The following is a 25291-nucleotide window of genomic DNA, read 5'->3' as shown; positions in this document are numbered from 1 at the left end:
ATTAACTATTTGGCTTATTTCTTATTTTAAGCTCCTCTTTACTTATGAAGTTAGTTAATGTTCCAACTGCCCTAAGTGCTGATGCTGAGCGTTGCTTTATACCACTTTAGCCTGCAACTGATGAAATGATGGGAAACTATCAATAAAAGCCAGTTACAGGCTTTATGGGAAGCTGCTGCTGTTTCACCCCAGTACTGACAGCCCACAGTGCATTCTGGAAAGCTTCATCCATACAGAAACACGCACAGGCAGGGACAAGACAGCGACAATCATCCCCCTGGGGCTGAGAAAAGCAAAGTCAGGGGAAAGGAGCTCTGTGAGCACACAGGTGCTGGGTACATCACACCAAACCACAGCCACTGGTGTCATGGTACACACTCTGCACAGGGATCAGTGCCAGAACTTCAGCATCATCTGACACCCACTGTAACACAAGGGTGTGTTGCCTGGTGGCAGTAATACGCTGATATTCTAAGGGAGTTCATCAAACTTGTCTCCTTCTCTGGAGAGATTCCAGCCCCGTCTGGACACCACCCTGTGTGCCCTGTCCTAGGGACCCTGCTTTGGCAAGGGGTTGGACCCCATGGGCTCTGGAGGTCCCTTCCAACCCCTGTGATTCTGTGAAACTCCCAAACCTTTGAGATGGAGGATGTCACAGAGCAAGAAGCAGAAAGATTTTCCAGTCTAATAAAAGACGTACAGCCCCGAAAGCTCCCGGTCAGCATCAACTTCCCAGATACTTCCAATATTTCTGCTTTTATCTGTAAGCACTCACAAAAAAGGTTACTTGAATTATGTTATTGATAAATTACAGCTATCAAGTAACAGCCCTTTAGAGAAAACAAAGCCTTGACTGAGCAGTTGGAGCCAGACAAAGACATCCCTGCTAGCCAGAATGAAATGCTAACTTCTGTAAAAAGCATGATCTGAATGGAGATTTTTTTTCTCTTTAGACAAACCAGTAAAACTCCAAGTTCTGATTTGTATTTAGGGTAACTTAAACTAGGGCAAAAGGTGTCTTAAAAGAAGTCAGACAAAGTTTTGAAGTCCTAGTGCTAAGACAAAGTTGTTCTTAAAGAGGTTAAAGAAAGAAGGAAATTAAAACTATAAAAACATGCTGCAAACTTATCTAGAGTTGGCTGCTCCTCCCTGGGGTTTTACAGGGATGGCTTGATTAGCTTGTTGATTTTGTTGCATTTTCTTATGCTTTATAATCCAATGGCTGTGTACTGCAACACAGCACTTCAGATTTCATGGCAAGGGACTACAGGAGCCTCTTCAGTTCACTTCAGTAGATTTCCATGACACCCGTCCAAGTGGAGAGACTGATCCAGAAACAACAGATCAATGAAGGAAGAGCCACTCATCCAACCTGACTGCTGTAAATACGTAGTCAGGATGGTTGGGAACTGAGTGGAGGAGAACAAAAAATTCCAGGGTTTGGATCTGTTGAGGTCTTGCCTGCAAAGTCCTTGTGAGACCTTTTCCTGCCCACCTACCTGATGAAGAGTACGTTAAATTCTCAACATCCAAAACACTCTATCTGTGTAAAAATACTGAAGTTGACAACTGCTTATCATCATTACCCTAAAATATGTTTGTAACATATCTCAGTTTGAGAGGTTCACCCCCTTCCATTAGTAACTCTTCCCATGAGTCTCCTTCTTGAAGGACACAAACGGCACCATTTCCAGGAGGAGGACAAAAGGACCTTAGTCAAGCAACGTTGTGCTAGGTAGGATGGCTCAAAACAGACAGAGAGCAGCCAAAACATCATCCCTTCCTACAGGGAGACGTCTACCCTTGCTGCAGGGAGACCTCATGCCAGGTGGGATCTGCACCAGCAGATCCAGATACAGCGGTGACTCGGGATCCCCAGGCACTGCCATCCTCTAGCAAAGTCAGGTGGGAATCTGGGATGACTTGAGTCACCTGCGCTTCGCTCAGGGGGATAAACACCTGCAATTCTCACCTAATTCATTCAGCATCTCGAAATACTCCACATGCCGGCAGCGCTCTGTGAGTCCTTTTACAAATCTGAGGCAGTTGGAAGTGACTAAAAATACCTTCTGCCTTTCCCTTCCCCAAGAGAACAACCGCAATTACCAAAGCCCTGGCAGCAGCAGCGCCCATCCTCATGCTGCAGGTATGGAGAGCCCCGTGCGTAAAAGGGGTTGATGTGTGAGGAGCTGCTAAAATAGGCTGGAATCAAATCTCTTTCTCAGCTTTTAGACAAAGATGCTCAAACAAAGATTTGGTTTTAGACAAAGGTGTTGGGGAGACCTTATCACCACCTACAACTACCTAAAAGGAGGTTGTAGAGAGGTGGGCGATGGTCTCTTCAGCCAGGGGACAGGAGCTGGGACAAGGGGCAATGGGCTCAAGCTGCACCAGGGCAGGGTCAGCTCAGCTGGGAGGGCAAAGTTCTTCCCTGGCAGAGTTGTGGGGCTGTGGCACAGGCTGCCCAGGGAGGGGCTGAGTCCCCAGCCCTGGGGGTGTTTAACAGAGGGGAGATGAGGTGCTCAGGGATCTGGGTCAGCACAGGACAGGGACGGTTGGACTCAAAGTTCTTTTCCAACCTTGTGATGCTGTGGAACCACTGGTAAACCTTTAAAATCCCCAGTGTGAAATGATGCGCTGGGGTGCCAGATGTTGGGATGTGACTGTAGAAGAACAGGTTGATCAGATCAGGTCACTCCTGATGCTCTGAACACTTCAGCAAACACCGATATTGTTTCCTCTGGTGCTCTGTGCAGCTGTTAGCCCTGTGCTTTCCCTAATCTCTCAAACCCTACAGTCATGCATAAACAAGGAGGAGAATCACCAGTTTATTCCAGCCTTTGACAACGTCCTCAGAGAAAAGAAACCCAAACCCTAAATAGACTGCTGAGAGGATCCTTCTGTACTCCATCTAAAACTGCCTGTGAGACGGGAAACAAGCGCCAGAAGAAGGAAAAAATGAAGAAGGATCAATATTTAGGGTGTAATATTTGCTGAGCTCTATATAAAGGTCTCTATTATAATAGCAACGTTCTCACGTGAAAAGAAGTGATTTGAGAGCAAGCACAGAGAAATTCAGCACCAACAGCTAAGTCTGACAGAGTTACAAGGAGAAAGCAATCTTATAATTGGAAGTGTTGAGAATAATAACTAACAGCAGCCCTGCCATCCCTGCCTGTAACCATTATGAGCAATAGAGAAGCAGAGCAGAACCCCGTGTGCTCCGAATTTAATTCAATATTCAGATGAGGGAGCACAGAATTAAAAAGCGATACAAATCGAAATTTCTAAGAGAACATATCTATCCAAAGTGTAAAAAAAACCCCAGACTCTATTAGAATGAACAGTGAAACCACATGCTTGTAAAGCTTATCCTTAAAAAAAGAGCAGACACTACAACTATGGTGACCCTCTGCGTTCTCCTTAACGATATCCAAAAGGCTTTAGTCAAGCTTTGCTTTCAGCCTTGATCCCTTGGCAGAGACAAGCTTAAGGAGGAGACTTAATATTGTTGACAGCTTATTCTGCACCTGTTTCCCACTGCATTTTATTCTCCAGAAATATCTGCTGTTGGCTGCTGTGATGGACAGAATAGTAGATTAAACTCATATTCACTCCATCCAGATATGGTGGTTATTCGTTCCTACAGCAGTGACCCCCTTGTAGCCAAAGGTAACCCAATGTTTTAGGTCTAGACCAGAAGTTTTTGAGTATTATTGTCAGACACATCAGTGCAATGATGAAAAACTGGGTTTATTCCAGTTTGGACTAGAAATAAAATGATGACTTGAACCCTCCCTTCTGCTATCAAACACTACCCGATGGTAAAACGTGTCCAGTGTCTTCGTAGTGAATATTGCTGCCACCTCTTGGTTCAGGAGAATAAAAATAGCAGAGTAAGATTACTGAGCAGTGTTCTCCATGAGGAGCTTTCGTTCATCTCCAACATGACTTGCACAGTCAGAAATCTGGCCCTAGGAACCCTGTGGCTTTAGGATGGCTTTCCAAACCTAGCTGGTACTGGGATGCTCTGAAGTCACTGCTGTTGGCCTTGACAGAAGGAGAATTGGGTGTGATACAGATAGGAATAAGTTTAGTAGGCAAATATTAGTTTGATATGTCTGAATGACTAATGTGACAGTAGCTAGGAGGAGATAGTCACTAATGAGCAGATGCTTTACGTTTGAGAAAAAACTGAAGGTCAGATAACATGGAGGAGGCAACAGGAGACAGGGACAAGACAGCAGGAGCTGCTGGTGCACACCAAAGACAAAAAGAAGACATATACTAAAGATAAGGGCAATTATTCAAGGTTCAAACTGACCTTGTGGCTATAACTCAGCAATCTGGACCAAAGGTGAGTACTTTGCTCTGAGGAAGACCACGAGCCTTCCTCCAGAAGACCCCCAAAGACCACCACCAGATGACAGAGGGAGGAGATTGATGATAATGAATTCTCAGAACTGCTTTGAATAACCCCAGCTTTTCTCAGAATTCTTATGTATATGCATGACTTTGTGTAATAAATACCTGACTGGGTGTTGAAGTGGTGTGCAAGGCAGGAGGCGCGTGCCCCCTTGCACCCAGCGCTGCAATACACCTGCTTTATAGCCCTCCCTGAGTTGTGAAGTTAGTTCCTGCAAGTCAGGTGGGTATAGAGACAACCTGGGGGTGGGGAGAAAACCACACTTTGGATTTTACTGATGTATTATTCAAATTCTCCTTGGAATTGTGCCAGTGGATGGAACTCCTTCACATCTGGAGCATGACCACATCACAAGCTGTAGTGGGGTGCTGCCGTGCCCGACAGCTGCTTCACTCAGGAAGCACGAGAGGACTTGCTCCTAAGAGCAGAGTTGATGTTCAGCAAGGACAGTGCTTGAATCTGACCACTTGTGAGCTGTAGACCAAAGAACTTCACCCATCACAACCCTTCACTGAGACCCACAAGTCTGCGTTAGGAACAGTAATTGATGCCAGGGGAACAGAAGTTCCCAGGAAGGCAGCTGCTCTCCATTTGAGGACACTGAGGAACAGACAGTCCGCAGCTTCCCTTTGCTCCAGAGGTTAATCATCCTCACCATTAACATGCCTCTGACAGCTGCCAGCAGGGAGCCATCAGTTCAGAGACTTCTCCTCTGATTTTTGGGAACAGTTGCCTTCATTCATTTTAAAGTACCCTGAGCAAAGGTTACTGGAGAGAGTTATTCACAGAATCACAAGGTTGGAAAAGGCCTTTGAAGACCATCAAGTCCAACCAATCCCATCCTAAACTAAACCATATCCCTGAGCACCTCATCTCCCCTCTGTTAAACACACCCAGGGGTGGGGACTCTGTAAAGTAGAGAAGTAAAGAGAGAGAGTAAAGAACTTCCCCCTAATATCTCATCTCCCCCTTCCCTCCTCCAGCTTCACTCCAGCCCCCTTATCCTGCCAGTCTCTGCCCTTTAACAAGCTGATTCCCCTCCTGTTCCTCTGCTCCCTTCAGGGACTGGGAGGCTGCAGTGAGGTCCCCCCACAGCCTTCTCTTCTCCAGGCTGACCCAGCCCAGCTCCCTCAGCCTCTCTCCATGGGGAGCTGCTCCAGCCCTCTGAGCATCCCCGTGGCTCCTCTGACCCCTCTCCACCAGCCCCACATCTTCCTTGTGTTGGGCCCCAGCTCTGGACACAGGACTCCAGCTGGGGAGGGCAGAGCAGAGAGGGACAATCCCCTCCCTGTCCCTGCTGCCACCCCTCTGCTGATGGAGCCCAGGATCCCATCACCCTTCCCAGCTGCAGGAGCTGCTGCTGGCTCAGGGGGAGTTCCTCCTCCACCAAGACACACCCCAGCCTTGCTTCACTGTTGGAGGGCGTATCACAGACGCATCGTCTCACTGCACGGGGAGGCACTGCCTTCTATTGAAGAGAATAAGATGTAATCTTACTACATACTGGAAACAAAAACATTAAAAACCACCTCACAAGTAAGATTCCATGCAGGTGTAGATTACAACAGCACTACAGCCAAGCACTGCTGAACCGGAACAGGGACCTTCAGGCAGGGGATGGTGGGCAGCATCTTACAGCTGAGGAATTTCACCCCAGTGCAGTATAGCAGCTTTACAGGCTTAGTCATAGGGGGGAAAAAAATTTAAAATAAAAGACTTTTTATTAAATGTCTTCAGTACTTTTCACAGTCCCAGGAAGCGAGTGTTAAGGATTTAATAGCTTCTTTTGTCAGTGGACTCATTCCTTCCCACACACATGCGCGCTCGCTCTCCCCACTGAAACTGAAAGCCCTGAATTCTTCTTCTTCGTGCAGCTAATTCGGGTTTATTCATCTTTTGAAGAACCCACCTAAAACTTGGAGGTGGGAAAGTAGGTGGTAAAGGTATAGGTGACAAAGGAACAGCAGCAGGCTGAGTTATGCTCTGAACTGTGAATACCTGGCTCAATAGGTGAAGCTTGATGGGTCTGAGACACTCATGAGAACATTCCCTTAAAATATCAAATGTCTTTAATTCCACACTGATTGTAAAACAGATGTTTGAATGCCTTTATCTCAAACAAGCAGTGATGCAGGGTAACAATAATACCTCTTCTACCTGCAGATAGTTTTTTCCCCCTGAAAATGAACAGACATTAGCTCCCAGAAGTTTTCCATCTTGCTGACATCCCTAATGCAGACTACACCATCAATATTAAGACATGGAGAAGCCATTGCCAGGAGGAGCTTTTGTTGCAGGCAGACTGGTAGGCAGCGTTTGTCAACCACAAGCAAACAGCAAGCAGCCTAAAAATGTTGTCAGGTGCCAGCAGCGTCTTCAGAGGTGATTTACAGAACAAGCAACCCCTTAAATACATTTAATGAATGGCAACAGCACATTATGGCCATCTGTGGGGCAGGTACACCTCATGTCCTGCACCATCTCCTTGTTCCAAAGGAGCCCCCTTGGGTCTCTGCTGAGACTGGAAGTCCAACACCTTAAACAAGCATCAAATCAAGGGTAGGTGTGGAGTTCCCAGCTCTAGAGACCTTCTCAGCATTTTGGATAGGCCACTGAACATGCACATGAGCAGGACAAACACTTAACAGCTAAGGCTGGATTTGGTCCAGTAACCCAAAACATGGAAAGCTGCAGGAAACACTAAATTGCCAACTTGCTTCTGCTGTTACAAAGCAACACAAATCGCTTAAAATAACCCCAGAGAATGAGGAAATGGCACCACGCTCAGTGTGTCTTGGGGAAAAACAGCTTTGTGCTCACCCTGCATCCTTCACTAGCCAAATCCAAGGGAGGAATGTATTTCCAGAACCTCTTCGTAGGAGGAGCACCACGTGGTTTGGTTAAGTTTGGTTAAGTTGGTTAAGTTAGTTAAGATAAGTTGGTTAAGTTAGGCAGCACAGACAAACCAGCTTCCACATCGGTGTTTGAGGCCGAGTAGAATGTCCTGAACTTGGGTTTCAGTTCTGCATCACATCTTAGTGATGCCAAAGTCACAGAATCACAGAATCACAAGGTTGGAAGAGACCTTTAAGCTCCTGGAGTCCAACCGTCCCTGTCCTGTGCTGACCCAGATCCCTGAGCACCTCATCTCCCCTCTGTTAAACACCCCCAGGGCTGGGGACTCAGCCCCCTCCCTGGGCAGCCTGTGCCACAGCCCCACAACTCTGCCAGGGAAGAACTTTGCCCTCCCAGCTGAGCTGACCCTGCCCTGGGGCAGCTTGAGCCCATTGCCCCTTGGCCCAGCTCCTGTCCCCTGGCTGCAGAGACCATCGCCCACCTCTCTGCACCCTCCTGGCAGGGCAGGGGAGGTGGGGAGAAGGTCTCCCCTCAGCCTCCTCTTCTCCAGGCTCAGCACCCCCAGCTCCCTCAGCCTCTCCTCACACGATATGCCCTCCAAGTTATCAGGATGTCCCGGTACCTTCCCCTGCAGCTACGTGGTGACTCAGAGCAGGAAGCTCATCTCTCTACACCAGTGATGAGTGAGGGTCATCAGCCGTGATTTACAGGCTGAGAAAGTCCTTCAGTTTTACCCTGAGTGCTGTGACAGCCAATGATTCCCTTAACCCTTCCTGTTCCAGAGAAGGGGTAAAAAAATAATCATTTAAAAAATATAATTAAAGATCTCAGCCTTGATTCAAAAGCTTCTGGCCAACACAACTGGGGGAAAGCACCTTCAAAACCTCCCACCTGCAAGTCAGAGGCACAGAATACACTGGCGTGTAGTGAATGCAAACCAGCCATTCCAGTAACAGCTGAAGTCAGCTTTATTTTGGGGAGTCAGTACTCCCATACTCAATTCCTAAACCCTTGGCAGTCGCCAAAACCTCACAGACCACATCCACATGAGATCCCTTCAGCCCAATCGATCTTCCCAGCTCAAGTTTCGCCCAGTCCAGAGCTCTAAACTGGAGCTCCAGGAAAGCACCGCATCGAACTTAATAGCTGTGCCTGCAAGATGCTCCTAAAAATAGGCTGCCTTGCTAACCTGGGAATTCTGCCTGTAACAGCCACTTGTCCTCCCTTCCTAATTGCTGTTAGTCAGAGAAGGCAAAAATACACCACATGCGTTCTGCAGAGGGAAAGGGTGGCTCTTCTGAGGGAAGGATGCTCCCAGCAAGATCAGGTTTCTTCCTAGGAGGATTCACAGCCTTGCAACAGCACCACTGCAATTAAAAAGGGGAGCGCCTCCATTTTAAGGATTTCTTCACCAAAATCTATAGCATCCATCAGTTAATAAAGGGGACAATAACCCACCCTTGTTAGCTTATGCTAAGTGGCCTTCTACTGCTATTTTGAATGTGGGTTGCCATGGTAATGGGCAGAATCTGGAATGAATTTGTTTCGTCATAATTGCTGCATAATTTTGGGCAAACAGCTAAATACTATCCTTACTATTTCTACCAGATCCACTCAGTAGCTGGAGCTGTCAGGAGGCTCGTGATTTAATGAAGAAGCCATCACAGAGTATGACAAATTAAAGCAATTAGGATTATACAGAAGAACTGAGCCCGAACACTGCGAGCCCATAGGAGTGTTCATTGGTGTTTTAACCACTCAAAACCAATCCCATCCTTAGAGCACCTTCAGGATTTTCCATGTGCTCCATGATGCCTGGGGAGAAAGCAGAGATTGGCACATGAAGAACACTGTGTTTGGGGCTCCAAAGCAAAGGATGAGCTCTGAGCCTCCCCCAGTTCTCCCAGTGCAGATAGCCCTGCCCCACGCTCCCAGGAGAGGCTGGAAAGGCTGCAGGCTGCCCTAAAAATGTGCAAACACACACAGCTGGAAAGAACTTATCAACAGGGCTTGTGATTTCCCAGCTGAATAACCTCTTATTGGAGGGACTGGTTGGTGCCCAAAGCAATAAATTACTGAATGTGACCCACCACCTTACTCTGAGCCTCCAGTGCCACAATATAACCCAGGACTGCATGGATTTTTGTATTTAATTGGAAATCTATAAAGCCACCATGCAGAAGACCTCAAGGGACCTTTGCTTCTGCTAGTTTCCATGTGTACTGTCCGTGGCCCAGCAAGCTTGGATTTGAAATTAAAAACCAAATGACAACAACCAAAAACCCAGCATGTCCCATCCAGCCCCTTGGAATGAACCCAACCAACCCAGCCAACAGGAACCCACCAAAAAGGCCACAACAAGAGCCACCTGATCAGGAGGAGATCACAGAATCACCAGATTGGAAAAGCCCTTCAAGCCCATAGAGTCCAACCGTCCCTGTCCTGTGCTGACCCAGCTCCCTGAGCACCTCATCTCCCCTCTGTTAAACACCCCCAGGGCTGGGGACTCAGCCCCCTCCCTGGGCAGCCTGTGCCACAGCCCCACAACTCTGCCAGGGAAGAACTTTGCCCTCCCAGCTGAGCTGACCCTGCCCTGGGGCAGCTTGAGCCCATTGCCCCTTGTCCCATCTCCTGGCCCCTGGCTGCAGAGACCATTGCCCACCTCTCTGCACCCTCCTGGCAGGGCAGGGGAGGTGGGGAGAAGGGCTCCCCTCAGCCTCCTCTTCTCCAGGCTCAACACCCCCAGCTCCCTCAGCTGCTCCTCAGAGGATTTGCCCTCCAGCCCCTTCCCCAGCCTGGTTGCCCTTCTCTGCACTCGCTCCAGGACCTCCCTGTCCTTCTGATGCTGAGGAGCCCAGAACTGGACCCAGCACTCGAGCTGCAGCCTCATCAGTGCCCAGTCCAGGGGCACAATACTCTCCCTGGTCCTGCTGGCCACACTATTTCCCACAGAGAACATCCATGGGGAACAGCTGGGATTCAGACACAGAGACCTGCTCTTACCTGGGCTTCCAGGGTAACAAGGCAGTGAGGCCTCCCCACAGAAACACCACGTGCAGCATGGTGGGAATAACCTCCTTCTCCCCATGCTCCCCAGTACAGCTCATCAGGGGACGGGCCTGCAGGCTACTGGAAGAGTTACACCTCTCAAGCACCTCTTTTATCACATCCCTCAGAGTTTTGTAATGCCACACCAGCAGGAACAGGGATGTTCCCACCAGCCAATCTCGCTGCCTTCACCAATTGATTTCACTTTTTAACAATAATCTGGAAGGAAAGCCAAAAGCTTAAGAGTTTTAATAAATCAATCCATCAACCTGGTTTTAATTCACATCACCCCACATCTCAGCAGTGCCACAATACAGCTCAGCTCCCTTCCACATCACCCAGTGGGTGCTCCTAGACCCAAGCCCCTGGTCTCCCATCCCCACGAGCTAACCAAGCCAGGCAAGATGAGCGCTGCATTCCAGCCCCTTGCTTCTATCAGCTGCAAACGCTGGGGTTTGCTGGTAAACTAGGTGTGTATTTGTGGTCTGATAGCATGTAATTTTCTTCTTCTCAAAGTGTGTGCTGCTGCAATTCCCACCCTTTCCTCCCAGGGCAAAGAGTTTTACGAAGCTGTGTCAGCAGAGCACCAACGCGCTCGGTGCAGGTGCTGTCGGGTGCTGGGAACCAGTGAGCATGTTTGGTGGGTTCCACTGAGGAGATGACAGTGGTCAGTCCGGGTGTAAACAGGACAATAAAAGCCAAATGCTTGGATGTGCACGTGGAGGGGTACAAACCAAAGGACTGTTCCTCAGCTTCCATTCGTCTGTGGCTTATAGGTTGCAGGTTTCTGCAAGAGAAGCTTTAGGAGGTGGAGAGTGCAGGCTGGGGGTGACCTGCTGGGGAGGATCTCTGTGGAGAAGGAACTGGGGGTCCTGGTAGGTGACAGGGTGCCCATGAGCCAGCAGGGTGCCCTGGGGCTGAGAGAGACAATGGGATCCTGGGGGCATCAGGAGGAGTGTGGCCAGCAGGTGACAGGAGGGGATCCTCCCCCTCTGCTCTGCCCTGCTCAGGCCCCACCTGGAGTGTTGTGGCCAGTGCTGGGCTCCCTGGGATCAAACAGCCAGGGATCTCCTGGAGAGAGTCCAGAGGAGGGACAGAGATGCTGAAGGGCCTGGAGCATCTCCCCTGGGAGGAAAGGCTGAGGGAGCTGGGGCTGTTCAGCCTGGAGAGAAGCAGCCTGAGAGGGGATCTGATCAATGGGGATCAAGAGCTGAAGGGTGGGACACAGGGGGCCATGTGCAGCCTCTGCTCAGTGTCTGTGGGGACAGGACAAGGGATGATGGGCTCAAGTTGGAGCCCAGGGAGTTCCCCGCAATGTGGGGAAGAACTTCTTGCCAGTGAGGGTGAGGGAGCCCTGGGACAGGCTGCCCAGGGGGTGTGGAGTCTCCTTCTCTGGAGAGATTCCAGCCCTGTCTGGACACCGCCCTGTGTGCCCTGTCCTAGGGACCCTGCTTGGGCAGGGGGTGGGACCCCAGGGGCTCTGGGGGTCCCTTCCAACCCCTGTGATGCTGTGAGGGCCTCTGGCAGCTGTTGATAAGGATGTCACCTGCCTATAATACGGTGCTCACACTCTTAACTGTGCAAACGGGCAGCTCAGCTCGGACAAACACCAAGCCCAGCTGCGGGGAACGGGAGGAGGGAGAGCAGCAGCCCCGCGGTGGGTACCAGCAAGTCCTGCGGTAACACCCCCCCCGCGTGGCCCTTCCCAGAACTGCAGGATCCCAGACACTCCCCAACCCCCCTGAGCTCTTCTACAGGGTTAGAAACAACGGGAATTGTGGGTTTGATGAGCGAGGGGACACACCTCGTAGTAAACCAAGAGGATCTTTATCTTAACGCTACCACGAGGCTTGTGAGAGCGCAGAAAGCCCCAGCACCCCTCCTGTGCCCCACCGACCCCCACAATCACCCCGTGAGACTCTGCTCACAGAATCACAGGGGTGGGAAGGGGCCTCCAGAGCCCACGGGCTCCAACCCCCTGCCCCAGCAGGGTCCCTTAACAAGTTGCTTTTTCCTTGCAAAGCAAACACAGCTTTTCAGGCCCAGAGGATGCTCCCTCCTACGAAACACTAACAGGGGGGGAGAACCCAGCCCAACTAATGAAGGGGCACAGCCCTGAAAAGGGGGTACCAGAGAGCCAACACCCCCCCTGCCCTGTGCAGTCTGGGTTGCAATCCTTGCCAGGCATTGCAGCATCCAGGAATTCTAATAATGGAAAAGTGGAAAAGAATAACATCCATCTCGAAACTGCTGGGTGCAGCAGTGTCACCCAGCTCTGCAAGTCACATTTAGCTGAACTCCAGAACACCCAGGGAATTCATGCTCTAATTTATAATGCTCTAAATTAATACAACACATATCCCAGTGAACTGGAATGTGAAACAACATCTACGGCTTTTTAGGTAGTTGGAAAAGACAATACACCAATTTTCTGAGATATAAGTAAAATTGATGAAGGGCTCTGTGAATTAAGGGCTGAGTGCTTGGGGTTGTTTGATGGGGTTTTTTTTTCTTTTAAAATAAGTCTTTAAATAGTGAGGAACTTTCTAAGGAGTGGGAGAAAGGGAGCAGTGTGTACATATATAAACAGGGATGATTTCCAAAGCACACTAAGGGAATGCTGAGCCACAATGCTAACACTGAAGAGACTCAGCACAATGGGGCAAATCATCCTAATTCCACTAAAAACAAACTTTGAATGGTTTTAACCAAACATGTGGAAAGAGATTGGTACCATTTCCTTTCAGGTAAAGTGATATTTGATGCAGAGCATCCTTGTATAAGGGCTGCTCTACACAAAAACCCAATAGAGTCTGATAATTAGAGAGATGGGAGAATGATTCATCGACAGATCTGGGTACTGCAACTTCCAAGGGGAGATGCTGCAGCCATGGGATGGTGCAAGTCTGAGGCACGTTCACCTCTTCCCCTCTCCTCTGCAGGCTCCCAGAGAACTGACCCAACCATGATCTGGGGTTGGTCTCTGCCCAAGAGACAGGAGATGGGACAAGGGGCAATGGGCTCAAGCTGCCCCAGGGCAGGGTCAGCTCAGCTGGGAGGGCAAAGTTCTTCCCTGGCAGAGTTGTGGGGCTGTGGCACAGGCTGCCCAGGGAGGGGGCTGAGTCCCCAGCCCTGGGGGTGTTGAACAGAGGGGAGATGAGGTGCTCAGGGATATCACAGATCACAGGGGTGGAAGGGACCCCCAGAGCCCATGGGGTCCAACCCCCTGCCCAAGCAGGGTCCCTAGGACAGGGCACACAGGGCGGTGTCCAGACGGGGCTGGAATCTCTCCAGAGAAGGAGACTCCACACCCCCTGGGCAGCCTGTCCCAGGGCTCCCTCACCCTCACTGGCAAGAAGTTCTTCCCCAGATTGGTGTGATGGTGCCTAAAAAACAATGTAAAACTGGGGGAACCACAGAAAAATTGTCACAAAAGCACACAGGAGATCAGATACAGATATATCTGAGATATATATATCTCCACGACAAAGCCCAAATGCCCCTCCATGCCTGCCCCACCGCCCCCCAAAGCCTTTGCTCCCACCACTTCCCTGCTCCCCAGCCTCCTGCCGCCCCCTCTCCCAGGTCTGCCTACACTGGGCCACCCACACCCCTATTAGCATGAAAATCACACTTGGCTTCGACTTGTTCTTCCCATAACATCCTGTATCCTGCTAGCAGAGCCGGTTTTAGGTCCAAAGCTGTTCCACCTTCTCCTGTTTCAAACAACCACTCTGCACCTTCTGAATCCTCCCCAAAGCATTTCTTCTGGACGCCCTTCCAAAGCTCCTCCCTGCTGGGTGCTGCTCTTACCAGGGCTGGCTCGCAGAGGGAGCTCCAGCTTTGCAACTGCCTGGGGTGGTGGAGGAGATGTGCAGACCACACAGCCCTGCTGCTCCACAGTTACTCCCGGTAGGTATGTGCCATGGGCTACACGCAACATTCCTCCACCCACCCCCAAGCTCCACTACCCTAAGGCCAAATAAATACCCTATTTAGATACTTGGTATATATACTACACCAAGCAAAGAGTATATGGTGGGCAGCATCACGCTTCACTTTCCTCATGATCTGTGTGCAGTTCAGGTGTCAGGGGGAAGCTCTTTACAGAGAGAGCAGCTCCCCATGGAGAGAGGCTGAGGGAGCTGGGCTGGGTCAGCCTGGAGAAGAGAAGGCTGTGGGGGGACCTCACTGCAGCCTCCCCGTCCCTGAAGGGAGCAGAGGAACAGGAGGGGAATCAGCTTGTTAAAGGGCAGAGACTGGCAGGACAAGGGGATGGAGTGAAGCTGGAGGAGGGAAGGGGGAGAGGAGAGATTGGGGGGGAAGTTCTTTGCAGAGAGAGTGGTGAGGGGCTGGAACAGGCTGCCCAGAGAGGGGGTGGGTGCCCCATCCCTGGGGGTGTTCAGGGCCAGGTTGGCTGGGGCCCTGGGCAACCTTGTGTAGCTCCAGGCCTGGAGGTTGGTGTCCCTGCCTGTGGCAGGGGGTTGGAGCTCTGGGACCCTTGGGGTCCCTCCCAACCCAGACCAAGCTGGGATTCTTTATTTCTGTACTGGGGCTCAAAGGTTTTGTGTTGCCTGTGACCCAGAGGTGAAGGCTACAGCTCCCAAGATGTCTCCAGCCATGGTCTGGAGGGAGATGACTCCACACAAGAGCCGGCTGCATCTCCCTCAGAACACATTTATCCACATACTACAACAGCCAAGGGAGCTCTTCAGGGATCTCAGAAGCAGAAGATGTAACTCTCACGTGGGAGGGCTCTGGGAGGAGTAGTAAATTTAGGAGCCCCTTTTCAACACAGGGTCTTCAAAGAACAGGTCTGCTGTAAGGAAAATACAGCAGCACCCGGAACTGCACGTTCAGCAGAAGTTTACAGATGGTCTAAAAATAAAGGTGGGGCAAAAGGGAGCCGCTTGAGTCAATGTATGTGCTGTAGGAATTTAGGGCATGATTCATTAGCCAAAAAAACCCTGCACCCCCTCTGTAGCTATTTTCAAGGAGGTACATGCATAATTTATGTGGAACAAGAGTGGGCTGCAGTTTCCCCCACACTGCTTCTGCATAAATTACACCGGCTTGTAATTCATCACACTCCTGTTTCTCCTGCATGTAAGTGGTAACCTCTCATTTCACCATCGCCCAGCACCGAGTCATCTGCAAGAGGGAAGGTGAAGTGTTTCCAGGGGGAAAGAGCTGCAAGCTCCACACATCCCAGCTGGAAACGGCACTGTGTGCTGGTGAGGGGGATGGCTGAGTGATGCTCACAGCATCACAGGGGTTGGAAGGGACCCCAGAGCCCCTGGGGTCCAACCCCCTGCCCAAGCAGGGTCCCTAGGACAGGGCACACAGGGCGGTGTCCAGACGGGGCTGGAAGCTCTCCAGAGAAGGAGACTCCACACCCCCTGGGCAGCCTGGCCCAGGGCTCCCTCACCCTCACTGGCAAGAAGTTCTTCCCCACATTGGGGGGGAACTCCCTGTGCTCCAACTTGAGCCTATCGCCCCTTGTCCTGTCCCCACAGACACTGAGCAGAGGCTGCCCCTGTCCCCCTGTGTCCCACCCTTCAGCTCTTGATCCCCATTGATCAGATCCCCTCTCAGGCTGCTTCTCTCCAGGCTCAACAGCCCCAGCTCCCTCAGCCTTTCCTCCCAGGGGAGATGCTCCAGACCTGAGACGCTGTTAGAGGGCCTCTCCAAACACGCTTCTGACATCCCTCCTTATTTGTCAAATCACCTGACATCAACTGTCAACCTCACCTGCTGGTGGTTTGTGTTGCATTCGCCTGTTGGCCCCAAACCCACCTCTGAAGCTCTCTGTGACACCACGAGTGGCCAAAGCAGCTCCCATTTCCGTGTTATCTTGCTAAATCTCTCCATTTGATTTGTGTGAGGAAGGGAAAACAGACTTTTGGAGATCACACACATCAGGCTTCCCCACATACCCAGCGAGAAGGAGTTAAGCAGCTATTTTTTCCCAACTCTGGAGGTCACCCAAGACCGAAGGATTTCAGGAAAAAGCCATTCCCGTCTCTTCCACCCTCTTTTCAAAGATTTTACTTGGTATTTTACCAAAGAACAAGTCTGGAGCCCTGTGTAACCATCTCTGCATCCCCTCCACCCCGCGCAGGCACCAACAGCCGTTGGTGTCCATAGAAACTGCGTGAGAGCAGAGGGAGGCAGAGCCTGTGCACAGCTCTGGCTCCCCAAATCCGACGCTGAAACGGCTCGAGCACGGGGTGGTAACGCTCTCACTGCACAACTGGAATAGAATATATATATATATATGTATTTCTATATATAGATAATAAATGCAATAAGGGAGCGCGAGGAGGCGGCGGGCGATGGGAGGTGGGGATGGAGCAGCTCAGGGCGCACGAGCCCCGGCGTGACCAGGGGCGTAGCACCTCTGCCTCCCCTCCAGGGAAAGGGAGCTGGCAGCTGGGCTCAGGAAGGTCATTTCCCCTGCTGAAGAGGGTGCGTTGGGCGCAGCGTCGTGAGCGCGGCCGCAGGCCCCCAGCTGCTCCATTGGAACAGCCTCACAGCAACACGGGGAGGTCATCCTACAGGTCACACCAGAACAACACCTTCAACCGCCCCCCACGGCGCGTGCGACGAGAGCGGCAGCTCCCAGGCCCGAGGGATTTGGGGTGAGGAGGAGCCAGAGCCTATTTTTCCTTCGTACCTCCGCTGGTTCTGCTATTAATATCTCCCCGAGCCTGTGTGCCTGCGGGCGAGTTTCAAACACCCAAACCCTTGTCGCCATGGAGACGCTAAGCCGGCCAGCACATCTGCTGGGGAGCAGGGCAGCGCCCGGGACTCAAAGGCTTGGGTGGCCACCAGCCCGGCCGGCGGCTCCTCCATCGGCACACGCACCGGCGCGGCCGGTCACTGTCACCCACCCACTGCTGACAGCCCCAACCACCACGCACCAGGATGAGCCACCCACACGCCGAGATGAGGCGGGTGCCACCTCCACAGGGTGCAGTGAGGAGCAGGGCCTATGGTGAGCATCACCCCAACCACAGGCTGACTGGTGGCTCCAAACACAGCCAGGGGTGGGTGTTGTTCTTGTGAGGTGGTTACCTGCTTGCAAACACACAGGCACAAACCCCCCTTCTCCTCCCTAAGGGAGCGCTAAGAGGGAGAGTAATTTGAGAGTCAATTAGTACATTAAGAAACACTCAATTAAGCTCCCCGGTGCCACGGGGCTGCACACGCCTTCCTGAGGAGGAAGCGGGACCTGGGAGAAGCTCCCTGGCTCCTGCACGGGCAGAGGGAGCGATGGCAGGATGGGGGCAGCCAACTTCCCTACTCTCTGGTCTAGAATTTAAAATCTTCAAAAATCCAGTTTCCTTCTCCTGTTATTTCAGCCCCATAAAGCTTGTCCCCCACCACCTCCTCCTCCTCCTCCCTGCAACCGTGCTTGTCCCCCACCTCCTCCATCCCACAACTGCACCAGGAGGAACCTCCCCAGGGCAGGGTTTTGGGGTGCCCCACCAAGGGTCAGCACAGTCTGCATCTTCCAAAGGCAGCTGTGCCCATCGGTCCAGTGGTTCATGGAATCACAGAATCCCAGCCTGGTCTGGGTTGGAAGGGACCCCAAGGGTCACAGAGCTCCAACCCCCTGCCACAGGCAGGGACACCAACCTCCAGGCCTGGAGCTACACAAGGCTGACCAGGGCCCCAGCCAACCTGGCCTTGAACACCCCCAGGGATGGGGCACCCACCCCCTCTCTGGGCAGCCCCTTCCAGCCCCTCACCGCTCTCTCTGCAAAGAACTTCCCCCCAATCTCTCCTCTCCCCCTTCCCTCCTCCAGCTTCACTCCATCCCCCTTGTCCTGCCAGTCTCTGCCCTTTAACAAGCTGATTCCCCTCCTGTTCCTGGGGTCCCTTCAGGGACGGGGAGGCTGCAGTGAGGTCCCCCCACAGCCTTCTCTTCTCCAGGCTGACCCAGCCCAGCTCCCTCAGCCTCTCTTCATTCTCTCCAGCTGGCAGGACACAGCTCCATGGATGCTCTCTAACCCATCCCAGGCCAATCCAGCCAAGGGTGCTCTGGCTGTCCCCGTGCCAGGCGGATTCTCCATGGCTCCTGCAGGTCCAGCCCCCCGTAGCACACAGCCTGTGCAGACAGGGACAGCCTCACCTCTGTCCTTCAGGAATCACCTCCATGATTTGGAAAGGGCATTCAGGACACAATCACATGGGTGGAAAACACCAATTGCTCCTGAAGCTCCTAAGACCTTTTGTAAGCTTACTCCATGGTGTTGTGCACAGGAGAAAACTGCACAGCAGCCTGGGGGGGGGGTCTCCTGGCTGTTGGGGAGCAGGGCAAGATCCTCACAGACACTGATCTCCATTCCCACATGCCTTCCCTTGCCTAAATTCTTAGTATTTAGGTTAAATCAGAGACAGGTGGTCTTAGGCACGGTTTAACTTGAAAGACACAGCCTCTGTGTCCCTTACCTGCACCTACCTGAAGGAAAAGGTGAGTTAAAGCAAAGCTGCTCAGATGGGGCTTAGGCCCTTGGGAGAAAGGGCTGCATCTTCTATTCACCTGTCAGATGCTTCAACAGCTTCTCAGCGCTGTATGAGGGAGAATAATGCTCCAGCCCTGTGTCTAAGGAGCAATCATGTTCTGTGACAGTCAGTTATATTTTAGACATTAGTGACTCATCACAGAGTTGAGCTCATCCTGGTGAATTCCTCAAATTCTGGTCTGCTCCCTCACAGAGTCCTGTTCCCTCAGTCTCACCAGCCTTTGGTTTTGAGGAATGCTGGGCTCATGGCATCCCCAGGTGGGAGCAGGTACCACCCCACAGCATCAGCCCCCTGCTGAGTACCGGGAAACCAAACCGCTGCAGCCGGCCAGGATCCCCAGAGCATCACCTGGGGGCTCCAGCCCTTCTCAGGAGAATTATTTCAAGACCCAAACCCAAAGCAAACAAAGCAGAAATGAGGGAAGAATCCCCTGTGCATTAGAAACAGCCTGGTAAGAACTGGTGCTGAAGCTGCTGGTGAGCACAGCCCCTGGTCAGACTGTTGCTGTGCGGGGTGGTCAGCAAACCCACCAGCTGCAGACCTCAGCCCCGAGGCTGCTCATGACAGTGCTGGGTGTGCAGCAGTCAGCTGACATCTGCCAGAGCCTGTGAGCAGCACTCTGGGGCCCTGGAGATGGCAGCTGGGCGGCTCCACGTCCCAGGGAGAGGATGTTGGGCTTGATAAATGACAAGCGAAACTCAGGCACCCTCAACCCCTTCCCCAATCCCACCTTCAGCTCACTTCACTTGGCTGAGCAAGACCTCTGAGTGCCAACGCCCAGCTGGAGCCCACCACATCCCATCCCCATGGACACAAAGCCTCACTCCAAAACCAGGCAACAAAAGGCTTCCCAATGACTGAACCTTCCTTTGGTCAGAACATCACTAACTTCTCCAAACTCCTTGAGAGCTGGTCAGGTACCAGAGGATGCTGGTCATCAGCTTCTCCCAATTTCATGTAGGAAAAGTGATATTTAGCAGAGGGAAGCGGCATGAGCACCACCAGAGACACCACACAAGGTGTAACTCTGCCTTAAAAGAGTTGTGGGGCTGTGGCACAGGCTGCCCAGGGAGGGGGCTGAGTGCCCACCCCTGGGGGTGTTTAACAGAGGGGAGATGAGGTGCTCAGGGATCTGGGTCGGCACAGGACAGGGACGGTTGGACTCAATGGTCTTAAAGGGCTTTTCCAGCCTGGTGACTCTGTGAAAAGAAAACTGACTTCAACTGTCTCTAAACTTAAGCAGCAAAACCCCTTCTAATTATATCTAAATATCATTTTATGTAAGGTCAATAGTGCTTGGACTGACCAATGCGCTCTGTGGCCTTACTGGGCGCTGCTGGCACGCGCTGGGAAGGGCTCCACCCATCACTGGGAGCGTTTGGAGAAGATGTGGTAACAAAGCCCAGCTGCATCTGAGAGCAGGTGAGGGTGTTTCACTGAGCACTGAGCCGTGGCCACGCTCCCCAGCGAGGCGACCCGGGCTGTGAGCAGGCAGGGGACAGCCCCACGGGGCCCAAGCCTCCAGCACCCGACCCGGCGGTGGTTCCGCTGGCAGCTCTGGGTGCTGCACAGCTCTGCAGCACAGACCCTCCCCTGGCAGCCAGCGGCACAAAGGCTCCTCTGTGTGAAGAAGGGAGGCCTGGACTGCGCCCTGCTCAGCCTCCCTGGCACCGAGGGCTGCGGTTCAGGCAGTGAAAAGCTGTAGGAATGAGCCTTTCACACAGCCCTGGCAGTGGGCATTGCTGTGGGGAGATGCCCAGCCAGGTAGAGGAGTGAGGAAGAGGAGTATGGGGGCCTGGACCCCCTCACCCAGTGCACAGGACTTTGTTCATGCCCCCACTAACCCACCGCCAAGGCCCAACGCTGACTGTCCACTGCGGACCCCCCACTCCAGGTACACAGATGAGACCATTTACCATGCCTCAGTTTCCCTCCCAAGACTGGATCTGCCCAAGCACAAAAGGCATTAACGACTCCTGGCACACAGCCACCAACCCCCCAGGTCACCCGGGGTAGAGAGGATCAATCCCCTGCCATGGTGCTCCCCTCTGGCAAGGAGCGATGCTCAGACGCAGCCCCTGGGTCTGTCCTGCTGCTCTCCACAGGTCACTTCACCTTCCTCAGCGAAATAAAGTCCCTGAAAAATCCCAGGGCACCAAGGGGGGAAAAACCCTGTGGATACAGACACGTCCCACCACGTTAAGCTGGGTGGTGGGAACACAAAGTGTCCCAGCAAACCCCAGCCATGAGCTGCTGGCACAGCCCGTGGCGGAACAAGGAGCCTGTGTTTTCGGCTGACCTACTTATTGCCTTACAATTGACTCCTGGCCCTCAGGGGGGTTCTCAGCCAGAACTGAGAGGCACCTGCCACGGAAGAGGAATGATTCTGCACACCCATTCCTTGCCCCAACACTGCACCTAACAGCTTCAGCCCCGGGTTTACTCACAGGCGTGGCTGTGCCATCGGATGGAGGTGCCTGTCTGACAGCCTGTGCCTTCCCCTGTGCCCCAGGTCACACCAGGACACAAGTCACCTCGCTCACTGGTGTGGGTCTCAGTGTCACACCAGCCCAACCTACCCATTGCCACTCACACGTCCCTCCAGCACAGCATTTCCCACAGTGAGTGGGAATTCCGGGCGCTGCCGGCTCCCCAAAACCCCGGAGGTGCCGGATTTGGTGGCTCTGCCCTTGTCAGTGCACACACAGCACTCTGGCCTTTGCTCATCATAGAATCCCAGGCTGGTCTGGGTGGGAAGGGACCCCAAGGGTCCCAGAGCTCCAACCCCCTGCCACAGGCAGGGACACCAACCTCCAGGCCTGGAGCTACACAAGGTTGCCCAGGGCCCCAGCCAACCTGGCCTTGGACACCCCCAGGGATGGGGCACCCACCCCCTCTCATCGCCACGTGGTGACCACAAAAAGGGCCGTTCAAAGAGCTTGTCCAAACTCCACCAGACAGACAGACAGACTGAAACCAGGAGCAATGCAATGAAAAGTCAGGCAGGGAGTTCAGGATCCACCTCTCCTCACAGCAAGGGAAACCCAGGAGACAATTTCCATCAGCAGCTCGGGCCTGGGCAGGACACTGGTGCAGTTCCTCCTGCACACGAGATCTACAGGAGATGGACATTCCTTTGGGACATTTACCACAAATCTGATGGGCAGAATTTCTTCTGGTTTTCTTCTCCCAATTCCACCTACAGCATCATGATGGGACTGGAGCTTCATCCCCACTATCAGGACTCTTCCTTTCCACTTACACTTCTGAAGCTGATTGCTGAGAGGGAAGGATTCACAGGGGGAGGAGAGGACGGGAACGCTGGGCACCTGGGAATGCTCTGTGGCTGTGGAACCCAAATCCCTCCTCTCCCAAGGAACCCACTGACTGCCAAGGCTGAGAACTCACTCAAGGAGCAGCAGCGGTGTGTCTGTGTGAAGGAGCCATCGCCCCAAGGAGCTGAATCGCCCCACGGTGAGGAACAGCACCACAAGTCCATGGGAGGGAGTAGTGAGACCCCCACCCCAGCACATCTCCAGCCCAGCCCCCCCTTGGAAAAGGGGGGACGATCCCGGAGCTGGTTGTGTTGCTCAGCTCACACAAGCCAAACACACCCTCCTCACCCTTCCACTTCCCCACTGAGGAGCTCTCGAGGGGGTCACCTCAGAAAGCGACAGCGACGCCTGGTCCCTCCTCACTGGGCTGAGCAAATTCCGACGGGGATCGACTCATTTCACTGGCTCTTTCATGGAGCTGCAGCAGCTGCCCCTGAGACGGCATCACCCTCTGCCAGGGCAGCTGCTGCTGCGGGCAGAGCCCCGGTGCCGGGGTGGGCGCGCTGCTGGGCCCCTGGGCACCACGCGGCCGCACCAGGGGTGCACAGCCCTGACTGCAACGGGAACATCCCCCTGCCCGATGCTCCTGGCGTTACCTGGCAGCATCCCCCAGCGTGGGGCACGGCAAGGCAAGGCCCTCGAGGTGGGGGCAGGAGTACCAGCGGGTCTCCCCCCGTTCCCACAGGAGAGAAGGGGCCACGGGGCCGTGAGGCAGGTGGCACTCGTGGGGTGCACCATGACACAAGACCTAAGAGTGCAGGAAAGGCTCCAGCACCTCTTGCAGGCAAAGGAGGCGCCCGATGGTGTCCACACCGTCCCAGTGTGACGCCCAGCGCGTCCCTTTGAGCAGCCCAGGCTCTGCTGTGCACACAGAGGCTTTCCCAAGGCGGTTTCTCAAAACCCCACATCACACCCAGGGCTCCCTCAGGTGCCGAGTGCTCCAGACGATGCAGATTACCCTCCCTCTGCCTAAATCACAAGCCCTCATCACCCACGTGAGTCCAGCACCAACCCCCCTGTGTGAAACAACCCTTCTGACAAGGATTCCCCGGGGTGACTCTGAGAGGGGCCCGCGGCCGCCCGCAACACCTCTTCAGCTGCCACGACAGACCGAGGTGACTGAGACTCCCTTCACGTTTATCAGTCCCCAGCTGAGACCTCATTACACACTGAGCTCCTGCAGCACCTCCCAGACCTGGTCCTGCCGGGGCTGGCCGGGGGCTGCCAGCCCGGCACCGCTGCGGTTCTGCTCCGGGCTGGAGCGGCGGCACCCGGACACCACACAGCCAAAGAAAACTTCCCTGGGTTATCTGGATCTCTGGCTCTGGCAGAGACCTCCCAGCTTCCACGTCCTGGGCAAAACCGCTCCCACCAGGCGTGATGCGATGGGCGTCCCTGGATTTCTCAGGGGCCCAGTTCTGCTTCCCTGGGTTTCTAGTGAAGCTGATGAGGAGTCTGGGGGCACACGTGGGATACGGGTCTGCACCCCGAGAAGTGTTCTCCCAGCCCCCTGTACTTTCGGAGCCAACAGACAACGTTTACTCCCAGGGGCATCCTTCCAGAGAGGCAGCTCTGCCTCGGCAGGACACAGGGTGTTGGGTCTCGTTTCACCGAGCGGCAGCCGGCAGGCAGGAGGGTGACTGGTGATGGAGAGGGGGTGGGTGACGGCTCCCAGGGGGGTTCCTACCCCCCAAACCCTCCTCATGGAGAAGCAGCGCTGCCGTGCAACGAGCACCGACGAGCCCGAAGCCCCGAACTGAGATGCCGATGCTCTTGACACCCCCCCACACACACCCCGATACCCACAGACGAGGAGATGGCCCCAGCCGCGGCTGTGCCGGGGGTGCAGCCTCTCCCCGCCGGCACACGGCGCAGCCCGAGCATCACCCGAGGCAGCGAGCGCAGCTCGGCAACCGCGCGTTACCGGACCCAGCGCCGGCTGCGGCCGGGGCTTCGCAGCCCCTCTCCCGCCCCTCAGCCCCCTGCCCGAGCCCTCCCGGTTTATAGTTCCGAGCCCGGCCCCGACCCGTCCCCAAACTGCCCCCGCGTCCGGCTGCGAAGGGGACGGGCGGCGGCCACAACTTGTGCGGTGCCCGGAGGAGCCGGAGCATCGCCCGGCAGCGGCCCCGCAACCCCCGGAACGCCAGGGGTCCGCCGACCCGACCCGACCCGACCCACTCCCCACGCCGGCGGGGAGGCGGCCGGCCCGGCCCCGGCCCCGGCCCCGGCCCCGGCCCCCGCCCCTCACCTGCCCGGCCCCGCCGCCCCTCACCTGCCGCAGGATGAAGCTGGTGGAGGTGGTGCTGCCGTCGGAGCGCTTCAGCCGGCTGCGCCGCGTCGCCGTGCCCCTCGTCACCTGCCCCGGGGGAGGCCAAGACATCAAGGTCGCGTCGCCGGCCCCCCCCCTCCCCGCGCCCGCCCGGCCCCGCGCTCTCCCCCACCCCCCTCCTCGCCCCCCGGCTGCACCCACCGCGGCCATGGCGGCCAGGAGGATCCGCGGCTCCCTCGGCCCCGGTCGCGCTGCCTGCCGCCGAGACACAGCGCGGTGGGAAGGGCGGGGGGCGGGCGGGGAGGGGCCGGGCGGCCCCGGGGCGGGGCGGCGCCGGGCGGGGGGCGGCCCCGGGAGCTGCCGCCGGCCGGGCACGGGGCAGGGGCTGGAGCCGGGGGGGGACCGACCCGCCTGAGGAGCCCCCCGTGCTGGGGGTGGGGTTCCGATCCGACCCCGGGGTCGCAGCCGGCCCCGGCCCCTCCCCGCGCCCGGAGAAACTTCGGCAGAGGAGGGCAGCGAGCGACGAGCCCGGCAGCTCCCGGCCACCCCCCCCAGCAGCCGGGGTCCTGCGCTGGTGACCCCTGACCCCCATCCCGGCCACTCCGCCTCCTCCCACACGCCCCCACTACAGCCCAGGGCCGGGCTGGAGACGGGACGTGCCAGCCCCAGAGCCGGGGGTAGCTGAGCCACGGCTGCCCCGACCGCCTGAGTCTCGGTGGTGGCCACAGCTCCCAGTGATCCGAGAATCCCAGCCTGGTCTGGGTTGGAAGGGACCCCAAGGGTCCCAGAGCTCCAACCCCCTGCCTGTGGCAGGGACACCAACCT

At 54.5% G+C, this 25291-nt stretch overlaps 1 protein-coding gene across 1 annotated transcript in view; it reads right to left on the bottom strand.

Moving 5' to 3' along the window:
- Positions 1 to 24577, bottom strand: part of CACNB4 (calcium voltage-gated channel auxiliary subunit beta 4) — a gene marked incomplete at its 5' end in the record, with an annotated part of 92859 nt that extends 68282 nt beyond the window's left edge. Inside the window, one exon of the mRNA XM_084264768.1 lies at positions 24470 to 24577. Coding sequence (XP_084120894.1) covers positions 24470 to 24577 — 108 coding nt within the window. The remainder of the gene's footprint in view (positions 1 to 24469) is intronic.
- Positions 24578 to 25291: the final 714 nt, after the last annotated feature.

Source organism: Gallinula chloropus (genome assembly GCF_964237585.1).
Source record: "Gallinula chloropus genome assembly, chromosome: 5".
NCBI lineage: Eukaryota > Metazoa > Chordata > Aves > Gruiformes > Rallidae > Gallinula > Gallinula chloropus.
Note: the sequence above shows the minus strand (reverse complement) of the source record. Positions and strands in the feature narration are given on the sequence as shown.